This window comes from Varanus komodoensis, unplaced genomic scaffold, assembly GCF_004798865.1.
Source record: "Varanus komodoensis strain SLA01 unplaced genomic scaffold, ASM479886v1 scaffold8, whole genome shotgun sequence".
Classification (NCBI taxonomy): Eukaryota; Metazoa; Chordata; class Lepidosauria; order Squamata; family Varanidae; genus Varanus; species Varanus komodoensis.
In genome coordinates this window covers 28933823-28952123 of record NW_025336481.1, presented here as the reverse complement: position 1 = coordinate 28952123, position 18301 = coordinate 28933823, and the positions used below count along the sequence as shown (strand labels likewise).

The 18301-nt window shown below is 40.2% G+C and overlaps 1 protein-coding gene across 1 annotated transcript in view; it reads right to left on the bottom strand.

Moving 5' to 3' along the window:
* LIN7A (lin-7 homolog A, crumbs cell polarity complex component) overlaps positions 1–18301 on the bottom strand; it is a 33284-nt gene that overhangs the window by 2759 nt on the left and 12224 nt on the right. The window contains exons 2-3 of the mRNA XM_044455195.1: positions 15614–15732; positions 1649–1720 (exon numbers count right to left, since the gene is read on the bottom strand). Coding sequence (XP_044311130.1) covers positions 1649–1720; positions 15614–15732 — 191 coding nt within the window. The remainder of the gene's footprint in view (positions 1–1648; positions 1721–15613; positions 15733–18301) is intronic.

Sequence of the window (18301 nt, the reverse complement as noted above, 5' to 3'; positions counted from 1 at the left end):
CTTTTTACCTTCCCAGAGTTCTTCCAAGGTCACTGTTGCTTTCCATGATGCCTTCCATAGCAGTTGTGGGCAGGGCAGGGTTGGGAATGGGAGAATGGCCTGAAATTGGATTCCGCCTTCCAAGATTGTAGCAGTGTCTGCTATCTTCCATATTCTATTGTCCCTGGCAGCACATACTTAACTCTCTGATTGAAATAAATGGGCCAAAAAGTGCTTAATTTTGGCTAGCTCATAAAAAGTACTTGCACACTGTTTAATATAATAAAATGTCTAAGTGGAGTATACATCTAAAAGCCCCTATAGTACAAGGACAGTTAATGTTCTTGTCTGATGGATGGAAGTAGGTAACATGAACATAATTTCTTATATATGCAACATTTGTTATCATGCAAAATTTGTCAACATGCACACATTAAATGCCAGACATAAATGCACAAGAAAAATGCAATGCAGACAGCCCAGAAATAACCAGGAAGTATTGTGATACTGAAACATTGCTCTACAATCCTGCTGTTCTATAGAAATAAGAAATGAGAATGGCAAACTTTCTTGAGAGGTGTTTTTTCCCCATTTTTAACTTCCATATGGTGGTAATTTATAATGCTTAAATAGCTACAGTGTTTACCTGACATCAAACTGAAGCTGCTCTAGAAATCTAGTTGATAAAGAAATGGAAACATTTTACTTTGATTTACCTTTAAGCATAATGAATGATGGAAGCATTATATGGCTGAGAATGCTTTCTTCTTGAAGTTCTAATGAAGCATTGGCCCTGTTTCAGTGGCTTTTAAAATATATTAAAAATAATATTTTCCCTCTATCAAACCCTGGTTATCGCCATTAAAAATTAATGGGCTTCTGTCACTGGCTATAGCATAGAAGAAAGATTGGCATCTGTTGCTTTGATCTGCAAAGAAAAACATTCTCAGCTTGTGATATGTAGAAGTTCTATAATCTTCCTAGTTTTCTTTGTCTTATTCAGGCAAGGGAAATTCATTCAAGGTTTACCATCATTAGAAATTTATTCCACAATGAAATACCTATTTTGTTACAAACTTTTATTCCTGTGGAGCACAAGCACAAAAGTACATTTCAGTTTTAATTACAAAGGCAATCTTTCTCTAGATGCACGGAGCTTACCCAAATTTGCAAGGAATCTTCAGAAAACTTCATCATAAGGACCTGTTCTTCAGAAATGGTGAAAACCCCCAATCACTGCTATTTTCTGTTGGAAAAATATCTGCTCAGCAACTCTGAAAGTGAGAGCTTTGGCACCTCCACTGTTCTGAAGGCAAGTCTAGCCACCTGCTATGAGCAAAATCTGGCACTGGGGAAGCTGGGTGTAGAAGCACTAAAGGTAATGTTTCTGCAATGAAATAGTACATTTGTTTGGAAGCTGATTCCCCCTTCGCCCCACAAGCTGCTGACTTTATAAAGCATTCTCTTTTCTTAAGCTACAGAAGCAGCACAAAGGTTGAATTTGCCATTATGGTTGTTACCTGGGAAGTAGTACTGGTTCTAGACTCTGGGCTGCCACTGATGTCTAAATTTTCTTACAGTGTACACACGAATACCTGAAACATACACGCGCACAGTCAATTACTAGGCCAGTACGGGAGTGTATATTCTAAAGCTGAATGCGTCCTACCTTTGCAGTAGCCCTGGCACGGAATTCTGGGCAGCCGTTAACATTTATGGTTTCATGCATGTATTGATACACCTAAAGTGATAAAAACAAGAAAATATTAATAATTCAGGGTTTCTCCACAAGCCGAAATGCAATGAATTTAGTCATTGTTGCTTGAGTTGCTTTTATAGGATTGCAGTCCTTTGTTTGAAAGGCTAACAGAAGACAGTCCTTTGTTAGAACGTGCCCTCTTTTTGAAGGGCTCTTCAATCCAAGTCTGGTTTCAAGGTAAAGAACTGTACGAAAATGAGAGCAGAGACTTGGAGGTTGCCTACCAACAGTTAGCACTCAGACAGCAATGTGAGTAGGCACACAGTCTCACACATTAGGGTGAAATGTATTGTGCCTCTATGTAAATTATAGACATTATTTCTAAATGTTCATCTTTACATATAAGCAAATATATCCAGACCTTATGCTGATATGTTTCCTAACTTTTGTTACATTTACTCTTTTTTGGCAATGCTCCTAAGGTCTGATGTTAGAAGTCAAGGTTTAAATGTCATTTAGCTGTCAAACTCTCACTATGGTGCAAGTCAATAAGAAGTAGCAGATTACAGGATCTGTGGCCAGGATCCTACAGTTTGTAGGGTGGCTGGCGGAAGCCCTTAAGGCAGTCATGAGGGAGGCTGGATTGGGAGAATGCTAAGAAAGGGCCAGTTAACCCTTCCTTTTTTCTTGCACTGCTATATGTATCTAGTCCAATGGGGGAAAATGAAGGGGTGTGAATACCACCAGCAGTAAAGCTTTCCCAAAACAGAAAATTATTTCCCACCACACACCCATATACAGCAGGAGTAAGATCCTTCATTATCAGAGGAAGCATGCCTACATGCAGCTAGAAGCTTGAGCAGCCAGAAATCTTGTCCCCATCCTGCTTGGAGGATTCTGTGGACAGCTGGTTTGCCACTGCGTGGAGCGCTGAACTGGATGCACCATTGGTCTAATCCAGTATGGATTATATTTTTATATTCTTAAGGTACTGTTCTATTACCTGAAAGAAATTGCTGTAATAAATAAGTACTAAATTCATAGTGTGACTGATCATTGCAAAGGCCCCTCAATGTCCTCGAATTTTCTTCAGTGGGCAATTCCACATTTTGCCCAGCAAGCAAAATATGTGGTTAACCTACATGCACGCGGATAAATGCACCTGCAAACCCCATGTTCATATACCTCAAACTCCTGAGAGCTTCAGGGTCCCCAAACACAAGTAAATGAGCATATGTCATTCTGACTTCATTATTATCATTATTATTGCATTGCCTGTATATCCTGCCTTTTTTCTTCTTATGAAGAGCCCAAGGAGGTTCACATTGCTCCGTTTCATCCTCACAGCAACACCCTGTGAGTCAGGTTGGGCCAAGAGAGAGTGGCCAGCCTAAAGTCACTCAGGGAGCTTCATGGCCAAGTGTGGGCTAGAACCCAGATCTCCTGGGTCCCCAGTCCAGCACTCTAACCACCAGACCAGGTCTCACATCATATTACGTATGAGCAGCTCTGGGGGGACCATAGGCTACTTTTGTCCCCTAAGCACTCCCCAGTATGGGCAAGCTTGACAGAAGGAGGACATCTGCATCAGCAACAGATCCCTAAAAGTTCCATATTTTGTGGGTTGGGGAGATGCAAAACTAAATTTGATTATTTTGGTGCTCAGTTGTACCATGGATACATGTTTTCCTTATTTTTCTTCCATGGTGTACTGCATGTGTTTATGTGTGTGGCCACGTGTTGCCCACTCCTGCTTTATATTTTTAATGTAAGAAATACGAGTACGACATGTTACATGCAGAGCAAATATGCCTGCAGCATGAACCTTGTGGCTACATGACACTGTATGCACGACACTTTGAACCTGGCTTGTCTTGCCTGGTTTTTTGACAAAAGAAAAAGCCAGTTGGCAACATGAACTGTTGAAGTTTGTTCACAATGTTCAAGAGCAGATAAAAAACAATGCAGTACCTTCTTAGCAATTGTTTTCTGGATTTCTTTTCTCAGACAGGGTTGACAGTAAGATAAGGGCGCTGGAAATGGGTTCTGAAGTTTTTTTTCTGGAAGTTTAATAATGTAGGGAGAAATACAGAAGCAGCAGCTTTCTCTTTTACTGTTGGCCTTATTTTGGTGGGAGCAGGATGGTTTTGGTGAGAGCTTTCCTCTGACACATCACAGTGTTCTTTTTAATCTTAAAATTTTTTAATCTTTAATCAGGGATTCTTCCAGGGAAGGCAAAATTACTCTTAATCTTTATCATGAGAATATTTATCCATGCACAATCTGAACTGGGCATTTTTGCTAACAGAAGGCTGTGAAGGCTATGCTAATGTCCTCAGGTGGCTTCAAATCTGCTCTGGTCTGATGACCATCTGTTCTTTTTCTACTACATGCTGATGTCCCCAACCTGAAGTTCTACCTCCTACATATAAAACTTTGGAAACAAATATAATGCTAAGGTTAAATAAATATATGCCAAATCGTCTCAACATATTCCTTGGCATCTACCCATATCACTCCCTCAAAAACTGAGAGAAAAAGCATGACTTTTTTTTTAAACAGAAACCTTCTGAAATAAACACCTATAACTTTCTATCAATAGAAATGCACTTTTTATTTTAAATAATATAATCTGAAATTAGGAGATATTATACACAAACAAATAAACCACTATATTATATCAATTAACAAAAGACTTAATAATATTTTCCCAGCAAGTCCTTCAAATTACATGGTAAGATCTACCACCCATTGGGTGGCATACTTAATGACTAAAATAACTTTGTATGTACAACTGTTCTGTATGGTAGGTTAAAATTAAAATTGTAATTAAATTAAATTAAACTGCAAGGAAGGAAGGAAAGAAGGAAGGTCGGTCTAACACCTTCTGAAATTTATCATATGCACAAATAAGGACAATAGTTCTATTTCCCCTGCAAAGAGGAGAAAAATATTGTAGTAGCATGTGGAGGTACTGTGAGATACAAGAATGATTAAATGTGTCTGTATGCTCAGCAGGGAGTTAGATTCTGTCTCTTTTTATTTCTGGGAATTTTTATAATTACATAGAAATGAACTGTACTCAAAATGAGTCAGCAGGAGGAAACCTAGTGCAGGGGAAATATCTAAAGGTATGCGTGTTACATTTGAATTTGTTGTCCTGTAATTCTAATCAAATACTAAATCATCTCAAGACATCCATAATAATTTCAGGGCTAATTTAATGTACTATGACTTACTGGTGATAACTAATCAAATCAAAATTGCTTTCATTTGAATGTTTGTTTCAATTGAATTTTGCCAAAGTTTAAATAATGTAACAATCCATCCATTAATTTTGAAAACATTTGAGAGTCTGTTGGATATGATGATGTGCTGCTTATTTGCAACAAATAAGCAAGTCAAGTTTTGTGCTTGGCTTGTAGAACCAGCTCAAAGGGACATACGGCTCTTCTGCAGGTACTTAAAGATACCACCTCGGGCACAATCCCATGCAGGCTGAGATAGAAAAGTCCTCCAGCTCCTAGCATTTCCCTGGTAGCTGGCATGCTGGGAAACTGTAGGACTCTTTTCTGTCTCAATACGCATAGGATTGTGCACTTAGTGGCTTGTCCTATTCCTGGAGATCAGGGGTCGACTACTTGTCACTCTAACTCCCATCATTTGCATTCAGCGTTACCATTAGTCATGGGCAATTGGTATTTTAATCCAACAATATTTTGTCAGATGTTGGTTCCCCACTCTGGCTATAGAATGATGCAAGTTCAGGTAGTTACGGGGTATTGTTCTATTTTAGACCTTTTGTTTTGTTTTGTTTTCGGGGGGGGGAGCATTTCCACCACTGGAGTTTACACTGTTACACTTATGTCTTTAAAAGTGAATACAAGATAAATTTAAACAAATTGCTTTTCTACAAGTATCTGAAATAAGAAGCCTGTATTTGCTTCATAGAAACTGTTTGTGTTGTGAGTGTATTTAAATGTGAGGTAACAATGTAATTTAACATCACTCGACATAACTCAGTGTAACAAAACAACAATCTAATCTACCCTGGAAGGTTGGGGACCCTGTGGTGGTGTGGCAAGTACAGTAAGGAGATGAAGAAGGGGAAGACTCGTGGTGCAGGCAGAGTGAAATTTCATGTGAAATTGGAAGTAACTCATCATCTTCAATGCTTCTGGGAACTAAGTCAAACGAACAGGCCTAAATAACTGACAGTGTGGACTGTTTACTATAGTTAGCAGACCCTTGCAAAAACAAAAAACAAAAAAACTTCGTACGAGATTAGAACTGGGGGAAGCTGAGGCTGTTGTATGGTTTGACATGTCAGGTGAACCCGGCTAGCATGGCTTGTGGGAGGGGGAAACAGCCCTCAAACATCTAATGAGCTATCACTGCGTGATTGTGCAAATCAGACCACTAAGACGGTTCCCTACTTTTGATCCTTTATTATAAAAAACAACAACAATCAGATTTCTTCCATACTGAATCCATACTGAATGTGCCATATGTCGAATAGAGAAAATAGAACTTGACTCCTAGACATGACAGTCAGTGATATACTAAAATGAGCTGATGCATAATTATTAGGGTTGTCAACCACATAAAAATAAAACAAATCATGAATGTTTGCAAGCTAATTAAGCATTACAAATATCATCAATAAAACAATTGCAAAGATAAAATAAAGCTTGTCTTCAGTCTCCCACCCATGACAATAGTCAACAACCATGAGCCAATGAAACTGATTCCTTAATAGCTCATTTGGAAGCTGATGGATGTTCAGTTCAGTAATCTATAAAATCTACTGATCATATATGCACAAGCAAGATTCTGGCAGTCCTAATCATTCTTTGCCACTGAAGCAACTTAAATTAATATTACACTTCTTCAGCAGAAAGCATAATGACATCCAAGGCTTTATGAAATGAAAATGAAGCTTACCAAAAAGACAAAAGAGAAAGAAAAAAAGGTGAAAAAACTATATCAACTTTTTCTGTCACTGTTAATCAGAGAGGAATTATAGGACAGTGGCTTTGCATACAGAAGTTCCCTAGTTCACTTCTTGTTGGCTTATTAGCTGAAAAGATCCCAGGTACAGATCTGTGACAAGTCTCTGCCCCAAACAGTGGATTAGACGGCTGGAGTAGAACTGAATAGCCTGGCTCTGTTTAAAGGAAGCGTGGGCAAGAGGCACACATCCTCTGTACCCTGCTGAACTTGGCAGTGGCAATTATTTTAGGAAAAAATAGCATCCGTAGCACTACAAATGCAAAACTTAACATGCTTACAATGTAAATACTGCAATTTTCTTTCTCCATAACCACAATGCAGTGGTGCAAGGGTCTGACTGGGCTTGCAAGCAAGCTAAATTACCCTTCTAGAGCTCCCCACTGCTGCAAGGTGATTTACCCCTAAGTTTCACTGGCAAACAACCCTTTCCTGTTATAATATTTTTAAAAATTTAGGAGAAATGTAGCCTGAGTGGGAAGAGGTCTGGGCAAAGAGGAGAATGTCCATGGAAGCTCTTGCAGTTGCCCACTCCTGGTTTAAGCACGTTCGTAAGGTTAGCCACTGCCCACAGAAATTGTTCTGCCTATTACTTTAGGAAAGCTTGTGTTCTATTTAAAATGTGCAAGGATAACACACATCATGAGCCATTCTGGACATTAATATCTTCTTATGAAAGTTCCCTGAACAGTCCTACCATCTAAATTCTCATGGCTGGTTCCTGCGAGAGGGTTCCTCAGTGGTGTGGGGGGGATTATAGCTGTATCTTATTATTATTATTCATTTTATTATGCCCTGTATTGTATCATGTATTATATTATATTATTGTACTAAGTTTAGTTTTGATTTTGTCTTGCTTACAGTTGAATATTGTATTGCCTGATTGTATTGCTCTAATGTATTATTGTATTTTTACAGAATATGTATTTTTCCTGTTATATTGTAAGCTGCTCAGAGAGCCCTATGGGCTATGAGGAAGCATAGAAATGAAATGAAATGAAATGGTGACACCCTGATTATCAAGCACTTCCAGAGAAGTCTGACTAACATCTATACTGTTCCCCTTTTCACTATAAGTGAAGACCTTTTTATTTGCTCAGGCCTTGAAAAAGTAAGCTTAGCCCTGCTTACATGTTATGTCTTCTGAGAGTTCTAATTTGTTTTACATGCACTTTTACCTGTTTTCCTATTTCCTTTTATGCAAACCATCCTGGGGATTTCTACTGAAGAGTCACACAGAGGTTTCTGTAGTGGTCAGAGCATCTCTTCTGGAAGCTACAGATGACAGTGAACAAAACGGGGTCACGACTGGAGTGGGGAAGGGTCAGACGAGTTGGTTTGTGCCATGAGTGATGCTGACATGCGGACCGAAGCAGAAAATGAACCTGATCATCTGTTAGGTGGACATTATGCTATCTGTAAACCACCCACTGTGTAGCTTATTTGCTGGGTGCATTGCAGTGTCTATGCAGCCTTGCCCTACAACATAAACTAGGCCTACTGAACCAATATTTTAATAGGCTTAATTCTCTTTGCTATCCCATTCTATATCTATGTTAGCTTCTCTTTCCCACAAGATCCTCCTGTCAACTTTACATAGCTGTTTGCCTTAAAACAAGCTCAGTTCCAATTTATTTATTAATTTGGATTTATATCTCATTTTTTGGTTTTATTTTTTTAAGAGCTCAAAGCAGCTAACATTATTCTCCTTTTCCTGCTCTGTCTTCTCTCCACAACAACAACCCTGTGAGATAGGTTGAGCTGAGAGACTGTGACTGGCTCAAAGTCACCCAGTTGGTTCCACAGACCCAGGTCACCTGAGATCCAGTCCAACACTCTTAGCCACTACTCCACACTGGCTCTCAATGCTTTACAAGCTTCCCTGGTACCTCCTATTTTAAAGGAGGTTGTAGGTGGTGGGGTATGTGCCAGGCATAGCAGACAATACAGGGTCAGAAGGAACAATGGTCTGGCTAAGCATAAAGCAACTTTAGATGCGTATTGTAACAAAAATTGGTCATTTTATGTTGCTAGTGCTTTGGCGTGATGCTTGCTTATTAATTTGAAAGAGGTCATGTGTTTCTAGCAGGATGGTGTTCACAGGCTCCCCTTGGAGATAAACATCTGCATCATTACGCCAGCTGTCAGAACAATTGGATGCCTTGCAGTAAAGCTATGTGTCATTTTGCCTCATGCCAGGGAGATGATGACTCATTAACGACCTCAAACCTGCAATGAACTTATTTAGCTTGCTGCAGAATTTTAATTCCTGGCATTTTTAATTACCGAATGGCAGGAATGCATGAAAAAGAAAAAGCCATCTGATAAAATGGTGGGGTTTTTTCCCAGAAAACTAAAAAGAAGGCACTTCACTGATTTTACGATAGTGACAGGAAGAGGAGTATTTATCTTTATATGTAATTTCAAATCCTATAGAACATGCCTCTCAGAAATTTTATTAATTATTTTATATCCTGCCTTTTTCTTCTTGAAAGGGATACAAGGTAGCTTACATAATCCTTCTCCTCTTTGTTTTATCCTCACAACAACAACCCTATGAGGTAGATTATGCTGTGAGTCAATGACTGGCCCAAAATAATCCAAAATGAGCTTCATGGCCAAGTGGGGACTAGTACCTCAGTCCCAATCCTGTATCTTAACCACTACTCCACACTGAATCTCTTATGCACTTAAGCACTGATTTATTATGAAGGAGGGGATACAGAACTAAATCAAGGTTCACCTTTAACCCTTCCTGGGGTAAAGTCTTCATATTATACTTATCAAACAGAAACTGTGCAAAATGACCTCCATGTGATGGCTACTTCATGCGATAACTGCAATCATAATGAGAAGCTCTCTAGGCCCCTTCGCTTTCTACAAGATTAGAAACTATATCCAGTCCATGTCTTCCGTGCAACTCCTCTTTTTACTAGGCTTTGTTCAGAAGAAGATTCCCAAAAGACTGTGCTAATGAGCAGGAATGCAAATCGGAGGAAGGAGTGCTGTTCCTCTCCAAGTCAAGTGCAATACTAGCAAGGTGTTTTCTCAGTAGTGGATGAAGATGAGAATAACAAGTGCTTATCCTATAATTTTATAGGCCTAACTGTAGTATTACAGAGCTAAGCAGAAATTTAGAACAAACTGCAAGAAAAGGAAACAGGTTGGCAAAATGCATAAACAAACCTTACATAACAAACAAACCTTACGTAACAATAAGTAACTGTGGCAATATCTAAACTGAATTACCATCTGCACAGGGGGGTTGTTTATCAAAAAGAAAGCACCAGGAGTATATTTAAGGGACTGACAAGAGAAACACATCAATATTTTATCATTAGCTAGTCAGGCTTTTTGTGCTAGCATTTTCATTAGTTTTTTTCCTCCCCTCTCCAGGGTTATCTAAGCAATCGCACAGCTGAGACGATATACATTGCTAGCATCCCTGCAATTCCCCCCACTGCAATTGATATTTTTATCTTGAAATCAATAGGAAAGCTCTGATTAAACATGAGGATTTTTTTTAATGTCACTCTGAGTTCCACGGTACTACATTTGTGATATCGGTTCAAACAGCACGTAAATGTAACAGTACCAGTCATTTTAGATCTCCTGCAGTGAAGTCATCAGGATGTAGCAACTGTAAATAGGCTTAACAAAGCTTCTTCTTCAAAAAATCTTGGCTTGCCCTGCCCACTCATGTAATTTGCAATTAATGAGAGCAAGCTGATATACTAAAAGGGCTATCATTCCTAAAGGTTCTGATTCATGATATTCAAGGCTTTGTAGAAGCATAGCTGAGGAATTTAATGCATGTGAAACAGTACCTTTTTTTACAAGTTTGCCATTTGACAAATATTCTGGTTGGTGCACTACTTCAACCACAGGAAGTATAACCTACTAAATGTAGATGGTAAACATCACTGCATTCTGCTTTAGGGTCCATCTAGCCCAGCATTTTGTTCACTGAAGCCAACTAGCTGCCTCGGAGAAACCCTCAAGTAAGGCATGAGTGCCCGTTCCCTAGCTGCTGAGCTGCTAAGCTTCATGGGTGTGCACAAAGAGGACAGTATAGATTTTACATCCCCCTCCTTCTTTCCAACTTTAGTTTCCAGTCAGAGGAGAAAACATGCCTTACTGCTAGGCAGGACAGGCCATGCACTAGAGAGACAAGCTGTGGTCAGCCTGCAACACTCTCAGTTTATGTCTGCCACCACTTCTCAATTCATGAAGTCCCGAGTAAGAGGAACTCTAGGACCTGCAGGTTACTGATGTTGCTGGGCAAAGGGGCAACTCCCTAGTCACTGCTGAGCAACTGCAGCCTTTGAACCCCCCTCAGTCAAAAAGCATAGCATAAAGGTGAGGCCTGACATGGATGCTTCAGGTATCAGAAGTGTACAGTCAAAGGGATTTGGGAGCTGGGGCCACTGATAGGTAACAAGCAAATGAAACAAAATAGTTTACTTACAAAGTACCCTATGGTGGGCAACTGTTAAGAGGATCTCAGTTCAACTTGTGAAGAACAGATATCGCTCATCATATTCAGCAGAGCACACATTTTCATAAGGAACAGAGTTCATTAGAATCAGGGGAGGGGCTTGATGTGGGAGATAGATCTTTTAATCTAGCATGGCCATGTGGCCTTGGGACACCTCTGTAGGAGGCGCTTTGACACTTGGGGCAGAGAATGTTCAGCATAAACACAGGAAGAAAGGGGCCATTGATATCCTTGAACAATCCAGCAAAGTGAAAGTAAAAGGAGAGAACTAGGAGATATTTCCAATCTATACCTGCTAAAGACCTATTAGGGGGACTCTAATCTGTATACATGGAAGATGGTTGAATCCTGACCAGAAGGTTGCTATGTACTGGGGAAGCTGATGTGCCAAGCATACTCAATTTTGACAAGGCATTTTGTTCTCAGGACTACAACTGAATCTGGCAATAGTAATACTGATGTATATCAGCTTAGAAGAGCTCTGTCGATCCTTTCAGGAAGAAATGGAGAGAAGGGGGAAATGGGGCTTCGAAGTCATGACTCCTAAACATGTGGACAAATAATGACTGGGTAGCAGATCATTCAAGGCCAGATATATAAACACCAGCTAAATTCCTACCTTCTCTTTTGCTCTATCACAAATCTTGTACACAAATGGTCCATCTGCCCACTTCATGCACAAGATTTTCACAATGTGTGAACCTGCTCTGCATCCTGTGTGGAAAGAAAGGATATTAGAGCATAAGATCCAGTCATTCTGGATCATATCAAAGGTCCATCTAGTCCGTCATCCTGTTCACATCATGGACAATCAAATGCTCACAGGATACACACAAGGAAGAAATGAGTGTGACAACACCTTCCCACCCATGTTTTCCAGTTGATGCATATAGGTATACTGCCTGTGATATTAGAAGTAGCATATAGCCATCAGGACTAGTAGCCACTGACAGCCTTCTCCATGACTTTGTCCAATTCCCCTTTCAAGTTATCCAAATTGGTGGCCATCACTGCATTTTGTGGAAGTGAATTCCATAGTTTAACTATATGTTGTGTGAACTATGTATTCATTTTATCTGCCCGGAATCTCCCAGAAATCACCTTCATGGAATGACTCCAGATTCTAGTATTATGGGAGGGAAAGAACATATCTCCCTATAAACTTTTTCCACACCATGTATAATTTTGTACACTTCTATCATATCATCCTTTTTCTGTGATGTTGCAACTTTTCCTCATATGAGTCTTCACAGGAAACCACTGATCATTTTAGTTGCCCCCTTTTGCACTTATTCCAATTCTGCAATATCCTCTTTTTAGGGGTAGTGACTACACCTGAAAATTATTCAAAGTGTGGAACACTATAGAAGAGAAGAAATGTATACCAGAAGGGAAGAAATATTGTAGGATAAACCAACCACTGCTGTACTATTATCTTTACTGTTAAATTTAAAATCCTGCTCCCACTCTTCTTGTAAATATTTATAGCAAATTTTGTGACAATTGTTTACACTATAATTACAGCAACTGGCATATGTGTACAAAATCTGGTGTTAAAAGGCAGCTCGTGTACTGCAGTGCCTAAGCAATTGAGCTATGAATCAGGAAGTCCCCAGGTGGAAACTTGCTTCTACTATGAACTCACTAGGTGGCCCTAGGGCAGCCATAATCTCAGCTTCAGAACCAGACTGAGTCCCTCCAGTGCTTTTCTCTCTGACTGCCAATACAAGGAAGGAAGGGCTAGCGATGCGCTGAAAATTTCTCCCACATATTTTCCAACCATTCTTATTCCTAAATGGAAAAGAAATTGCTTTTGAATATCTGCTATGGTATAGGAAGTTGAATAAAATGAGTCTTGAGACATTTTACAAATGTACAGTTCACAGGGAAAATTAACCCTATAACAACTTTACTGAAGTTCTACCTCTGCATATAAATTCATCATGGGGAAGGGACAGAGAATGTACTGGAAATGTGAAGCTAGTTTGGGTAGATTCAGACAGCCGAACTACTTATGCGGCTGTTCTAGGAATAGTAATAGCCCATTCATTTGACAAAACACAAGACATAAAATAGTTTGAGAAAAGTGTTAATAGTGAGCATATGGAAGAAGGTTTTTCCATTTCTCCTCTTGTTAACTATTAAAGGCAAGTTTTATGAGACATATTTATTATAAGATCACTTTGACAACTCAGAGAAGAGAAAAGGAAGAAAGTGGAGAGTGAAGCAAGGCAGAGAAAATGGCTTTTCTTTGTGTTGCCCTTTCAGACATTGTGGCATTGCAGCTGCCAGCCATGAGTGCCAGGCAAGGGGCTGTGAACCCTCACAGGGTTAGGTACTGGGAGTTCAGAGGGAGAACAGTTACAATTAAAAGTCTGTATATAATGTTCCAAATTCCTCACCCCCTAAACAAAAAAATGTTTTGGGAGATTTTTAAAGGTTGCTCATTATTGCTATTCCCGGTATGATTTGTGGTCAGGGGTATTAATCCACCAGTGGATAAATTGGAGCAAATGCTTATTGCAGCAAAGTCCTCAGACCTGATGAGATTACTGGGAGAAATATGATGCTTTCTACATATTTCTCCAACACTGCTGAAATGACTGTAGATACTTATGATTTTTGAAAGACAACTTCCGAAAGATCCAAAGCGCCTTCATTCCCTGATATGCTCCTTACAAGGGAAGAAATGTAAACCAGCACTGGAGCTGCTGTAGTAATTTCCCCTCCCTTTAAGGTCAGCAGGAGGGGACCATTAATATAGAAAAAGATGGATGAGAAAAGAAAATGGACCAACCCCCCACAAACCCATTTTGTAGGACTTATAAAGAGGTAGATTCTCTCTCTACCACATGAGTGCTTTGCCAGTTTTCAATTCTATACCTACTTACCTGGGAATAAGCTTTATTAATCTCAGCTTACTTCTGAGTATAAATGTATAGGACTACATTACTAAAGTGAACTTAAGTTTTTGCTCCTAATGGGGTGTGTGTGAAAGCAGAATCTGCAGGCGTTGTGTGATAGCCCGTAAGAGCCTTTTGAAGCTATTATAAGTCTGACTAGATAGCTTTTAGTTCATTGAACCAATAGTGAACCATGCTCAAAGTAATTTTCTGTTTTCCTGGATTTTGCACCTGCTACAAAGGCTAGATGTTGGCTGCAATTCAGAATTCTTTTTACAAATGAATAGAACTGTGATAGAGAACTTTTCTAGCAATGTTGCAGGGATAACAAGGCTTATCTTCATTAAGTAGTATATATAGATATAAAGATAAACCTATGATACATCCTGTCATCAATTAGAAGTTTTTTACTGATCAAATTAAAGACCTTAAAGATGATAAGCATAGAAAGTACCATAGTTGATAAGGGAAAAAACAGTATTTCCTTTAAAATAAAATAACAATGTTGGCTAAATCCAACATAAATAAAGTGGATTAAATCAAACATTAAGTCCAGACTTACATTAACATAACAAGAGCTTCCCTTCCTTCTTTACCCTGCAGCTACATGGAAGCTCTCCATCTCTGCTCTGAAGGGTCCTCTCAATTTGATTTTAGAGGTCCAGGAGAGGGGCAGAAGGATACTATTGGATACAACCCACTGCACATTAAACTACTTCGCATTGTGCTTGCTGTTTCTTCTAGGCATAAAGAAATTCCTTAATTAAAAACAGTGTTTCATCTATGTACTGCTATTGCCTGGGTACCCTAGGGTTGATTTAGCTATTGCTTAAATAAGTAACAGATTTCCTACTGCAATCAGGAGAGTGGCAGATAAACCAAAAGAAACCAAGGAAGAAAGCTGAGATGTTTGCTAAATTCCAACTAAAACAGTTATTTTCAAGCAGTGTTAAAGAATGGATCCACAGCCTTTCCTGGTATGCCCTGGAAGGCTTCTCTTTTGCATTCTCTGATATGAGCCTTGGCACTTCAGAAACTCTGTCCATGGAGAAGGTTCACACAATCAGATCTCCCTCTTCACTCTTAGAGCTAGAGATCCAACAAATGCTATGGTCCCTGGGATGATAGGAATGCAGCCAGAATCAAACAACAGTCCTATAATTAGCTCTTTTCACAAAGTTCTCCCTAATATTCCATGTGATAGAAATTACGCAGCACTGACACTTGCGGAATGATAGCCTGCTGTGTATCCTTAAACCTCAATTGAAAACCTCCTGTTGGATGGGTACAGATGGTGAGAGATTAGACCTCATGTGGTTCTTGTGGTATTACAAATTTTCATTTTTTTTTCATTGCAGCAGCAATTCTGGACACAAGCCAATGGCTCCTACAGAAATGCCATGTGGCAATGTTCACCTATTTCCATGGTAGTGAAGAAACTGAAGTGGCTTGTGCCCTCTATTTGAATGAAAAGCTGTAGTCTCCCCATTCCCCATAAATACTGCCAGATAATCATTGCCATACCTCTCTGATAGCTGTACAAAACTCACTCTGCAGTACTTTTTTAAGAGACTGTAGCTTGTGTCCTGGTACTTCTCCAGATTCTTGCAGTTTCTCCAGTAGTTCAATCGCTCTGGCAACATCTGAATAGATAAAAATAAGGCAAAGGGTCAGGGAAGGACATGTTGTGACTTGTACTACTCCTGTTCCAACTGCATAAACAAGCGGATGCTATAATTTTTAAATTGCATAATGAGATTTTGCCATCCCACCGTTTTAATTTTTCTCTCTCTACTAAAAGGATCAGGTTTTATTCTGCTCTTTCAGTTACTTTAAATATGCCTAAATGTGCCTATTGCTTTCAGCTGCAATACTAGACAGCCAAGTGTGAGGGTGTTGGGAGTATATAGCTAGAGGTGTCGTGAAAGTTTCCCTTTCAACCAATCAATGAGTTAAATCAGGTACACCAACTTCTGCACATCACTTGATCTACCTGTCTGAAAGCAGCCCACCAGCTTGCAAGGTACCTGACAATGTGCTGCATGCCCAAACCACCTGGTCTTGGCAATCTCAGACAGCAAAAACAGACAGCTTCCTTAAATCCAAGGGGTGGGTGGGGATGGTTCTATCCAGCCATATTATGCATTCTATTCAACCTGGTGGATCAGAAATTGTGTGGGCCTGTGTTAAACAATATTATTGACAAACAGGGATACACAACTATTTAAGCTACTCTATTCTCCATCTTCTTACTTAAAGGAACTGATAGAAACATCCTTAATATACAACAGAACTGTGCTACTAATTCTGCAACTATTCATTCTTCTCCAGCATTTCTGGCCAGACTCCATTGTACCTTGTCAGGCAGAAAAAATAATGGAAAGTGGAAATAGCATATAGAAGGTTGCCCCTACATTTCTGCACTATTTAGAAATTGGTAAAGAGGAAACAGGGGATTTCTTTCCAATCTGAACTGTTTGGCTGGGTTCCTGTGGCATGGAAAACAATCCTGTGCTGTTTCCATGACATGCTCTTTTTTACCCAAACTTACTGGCCAGACGATCATGTGGTGAGCCAGGGAGTACACTACCCACACTCCCACTCTGTCCTCCCAGCCTTGCTACACATCCCAGCAGCTTCCATTAGTGAAATTCCCATTCTTTCCCTATTCTTACCTATGGACTGCAGCAGCCTTCTCCTGATTGGTCCACTGCAGTGAGGAAGACTCCTAACTTCCCCGTCCCAAGTGTACCTGCATGTTTGTGGCATTTTCTAGCCATTCCAGTCCCCACAGAGGTTTTTTACTAAATGAAAATAGTTTCTCCATTATTTTATCTCTGTTTCTTTTTACACTGTCTCAAGAAACAGCAAGATGGACACGTCACTTGGCCAATGAGAATAAAGTGAACAATGAAGAGCCTATTGCTAAGGAGCTGAGAGCATTAGAGTTTGAAGACTAGAAGTTGCCACTTCCACAGCTGCTCATGCCAGTGGACTCTATGGTGCTTCCATACCAACAATGGTAATATGGTGATTCTGGGTCTGGACAGCCAGAAGAGCTTCATTGATGCATAGAAACCTTAGAATGCTACCACACAGCAACTCAGGAACTGGGTTTGGATGGCAAAAGACCCACAATGGCAATATCTCACCATGGTTTCTCACGTCATGTGAACATGCCCTTTTGTTTCCTTTGTGTAGGTCAAGAGGGCATGGTTTTTCCCCAAAGCCTAGGACAAGGCCTGCTTCTTGCACTGTCTTTTACAGGTCTTCTACCTTGAGCCATTGCATAACCAACACGGCACTTTGTCCTTTCCATCTAAAAAGTAGTATCTAAGATTCTCATGAGTTTATTTAAAACGATAAAGGATGTGCTGGATTCAGCCCTGGGACAAGCTCACTCACCACTAGAAGCACGAAAGAAGACGTGCCACCTCCACCACAACATACTCCTCAGATATTTTATTATTTTTCGATTTATATCCTGCCCTTTTCCTACAAAGGGCTCAAGGCAGCTTACATCATTCTCCTCCTCCATCTTATCCCCACAACAACAATCCTGTGAGGTAGGCTGGGCTGAGAGTCTGTGACTGGCCCAAAGTCACCCAGTTGGCTCCATGGCTGAGTGGGGACTAGAACCCAGATCCTCTGAGACCCAGTCCCATGCTCTTAACCACGACACCACATTGGTTCTCAGATATGGCATGTCATGCTCCCTCTTCTGCTGTATCACATGCTCCTTTCCATGCTGCACATGCCTTTCTTTCCCTTACATTGGCTGCTATCACATCAGCTCTATGGACAGTTGCACAGCTAGAAGAAGCTACTTACTGGATCTCATGAGACCTGAGTGAGCCCTTGTGAAAGCCCCACAGCCATTACTGCCAGCTGTATGGCTTTCATAGAACTGATGGGGCAGTGGCAGGAGTGAGGGGCAAAACAGAACTAGAGATAGATGGTGGGTAGGTTACTTGCTGCAGAAAATCTTGTGGTGAAAGAGCAGCTGGAGAACACCTGTTGAAGGTGGCGGAACAACAGTGGTGGGCCCTCCTGGCCACACGATGTGAGTTCATGGGAGGGCTGGTCCTGACTAGATATTTGCCAAACTAAAGCACTATTGTCTGACTCTGTCGGAAATTAAAATCTCTCTCTCTCTCTCTCTCTCTCTCTCTCTCTCTCTCTCTCTCTCTCTCTCTCTCTCTCTCATTCTCT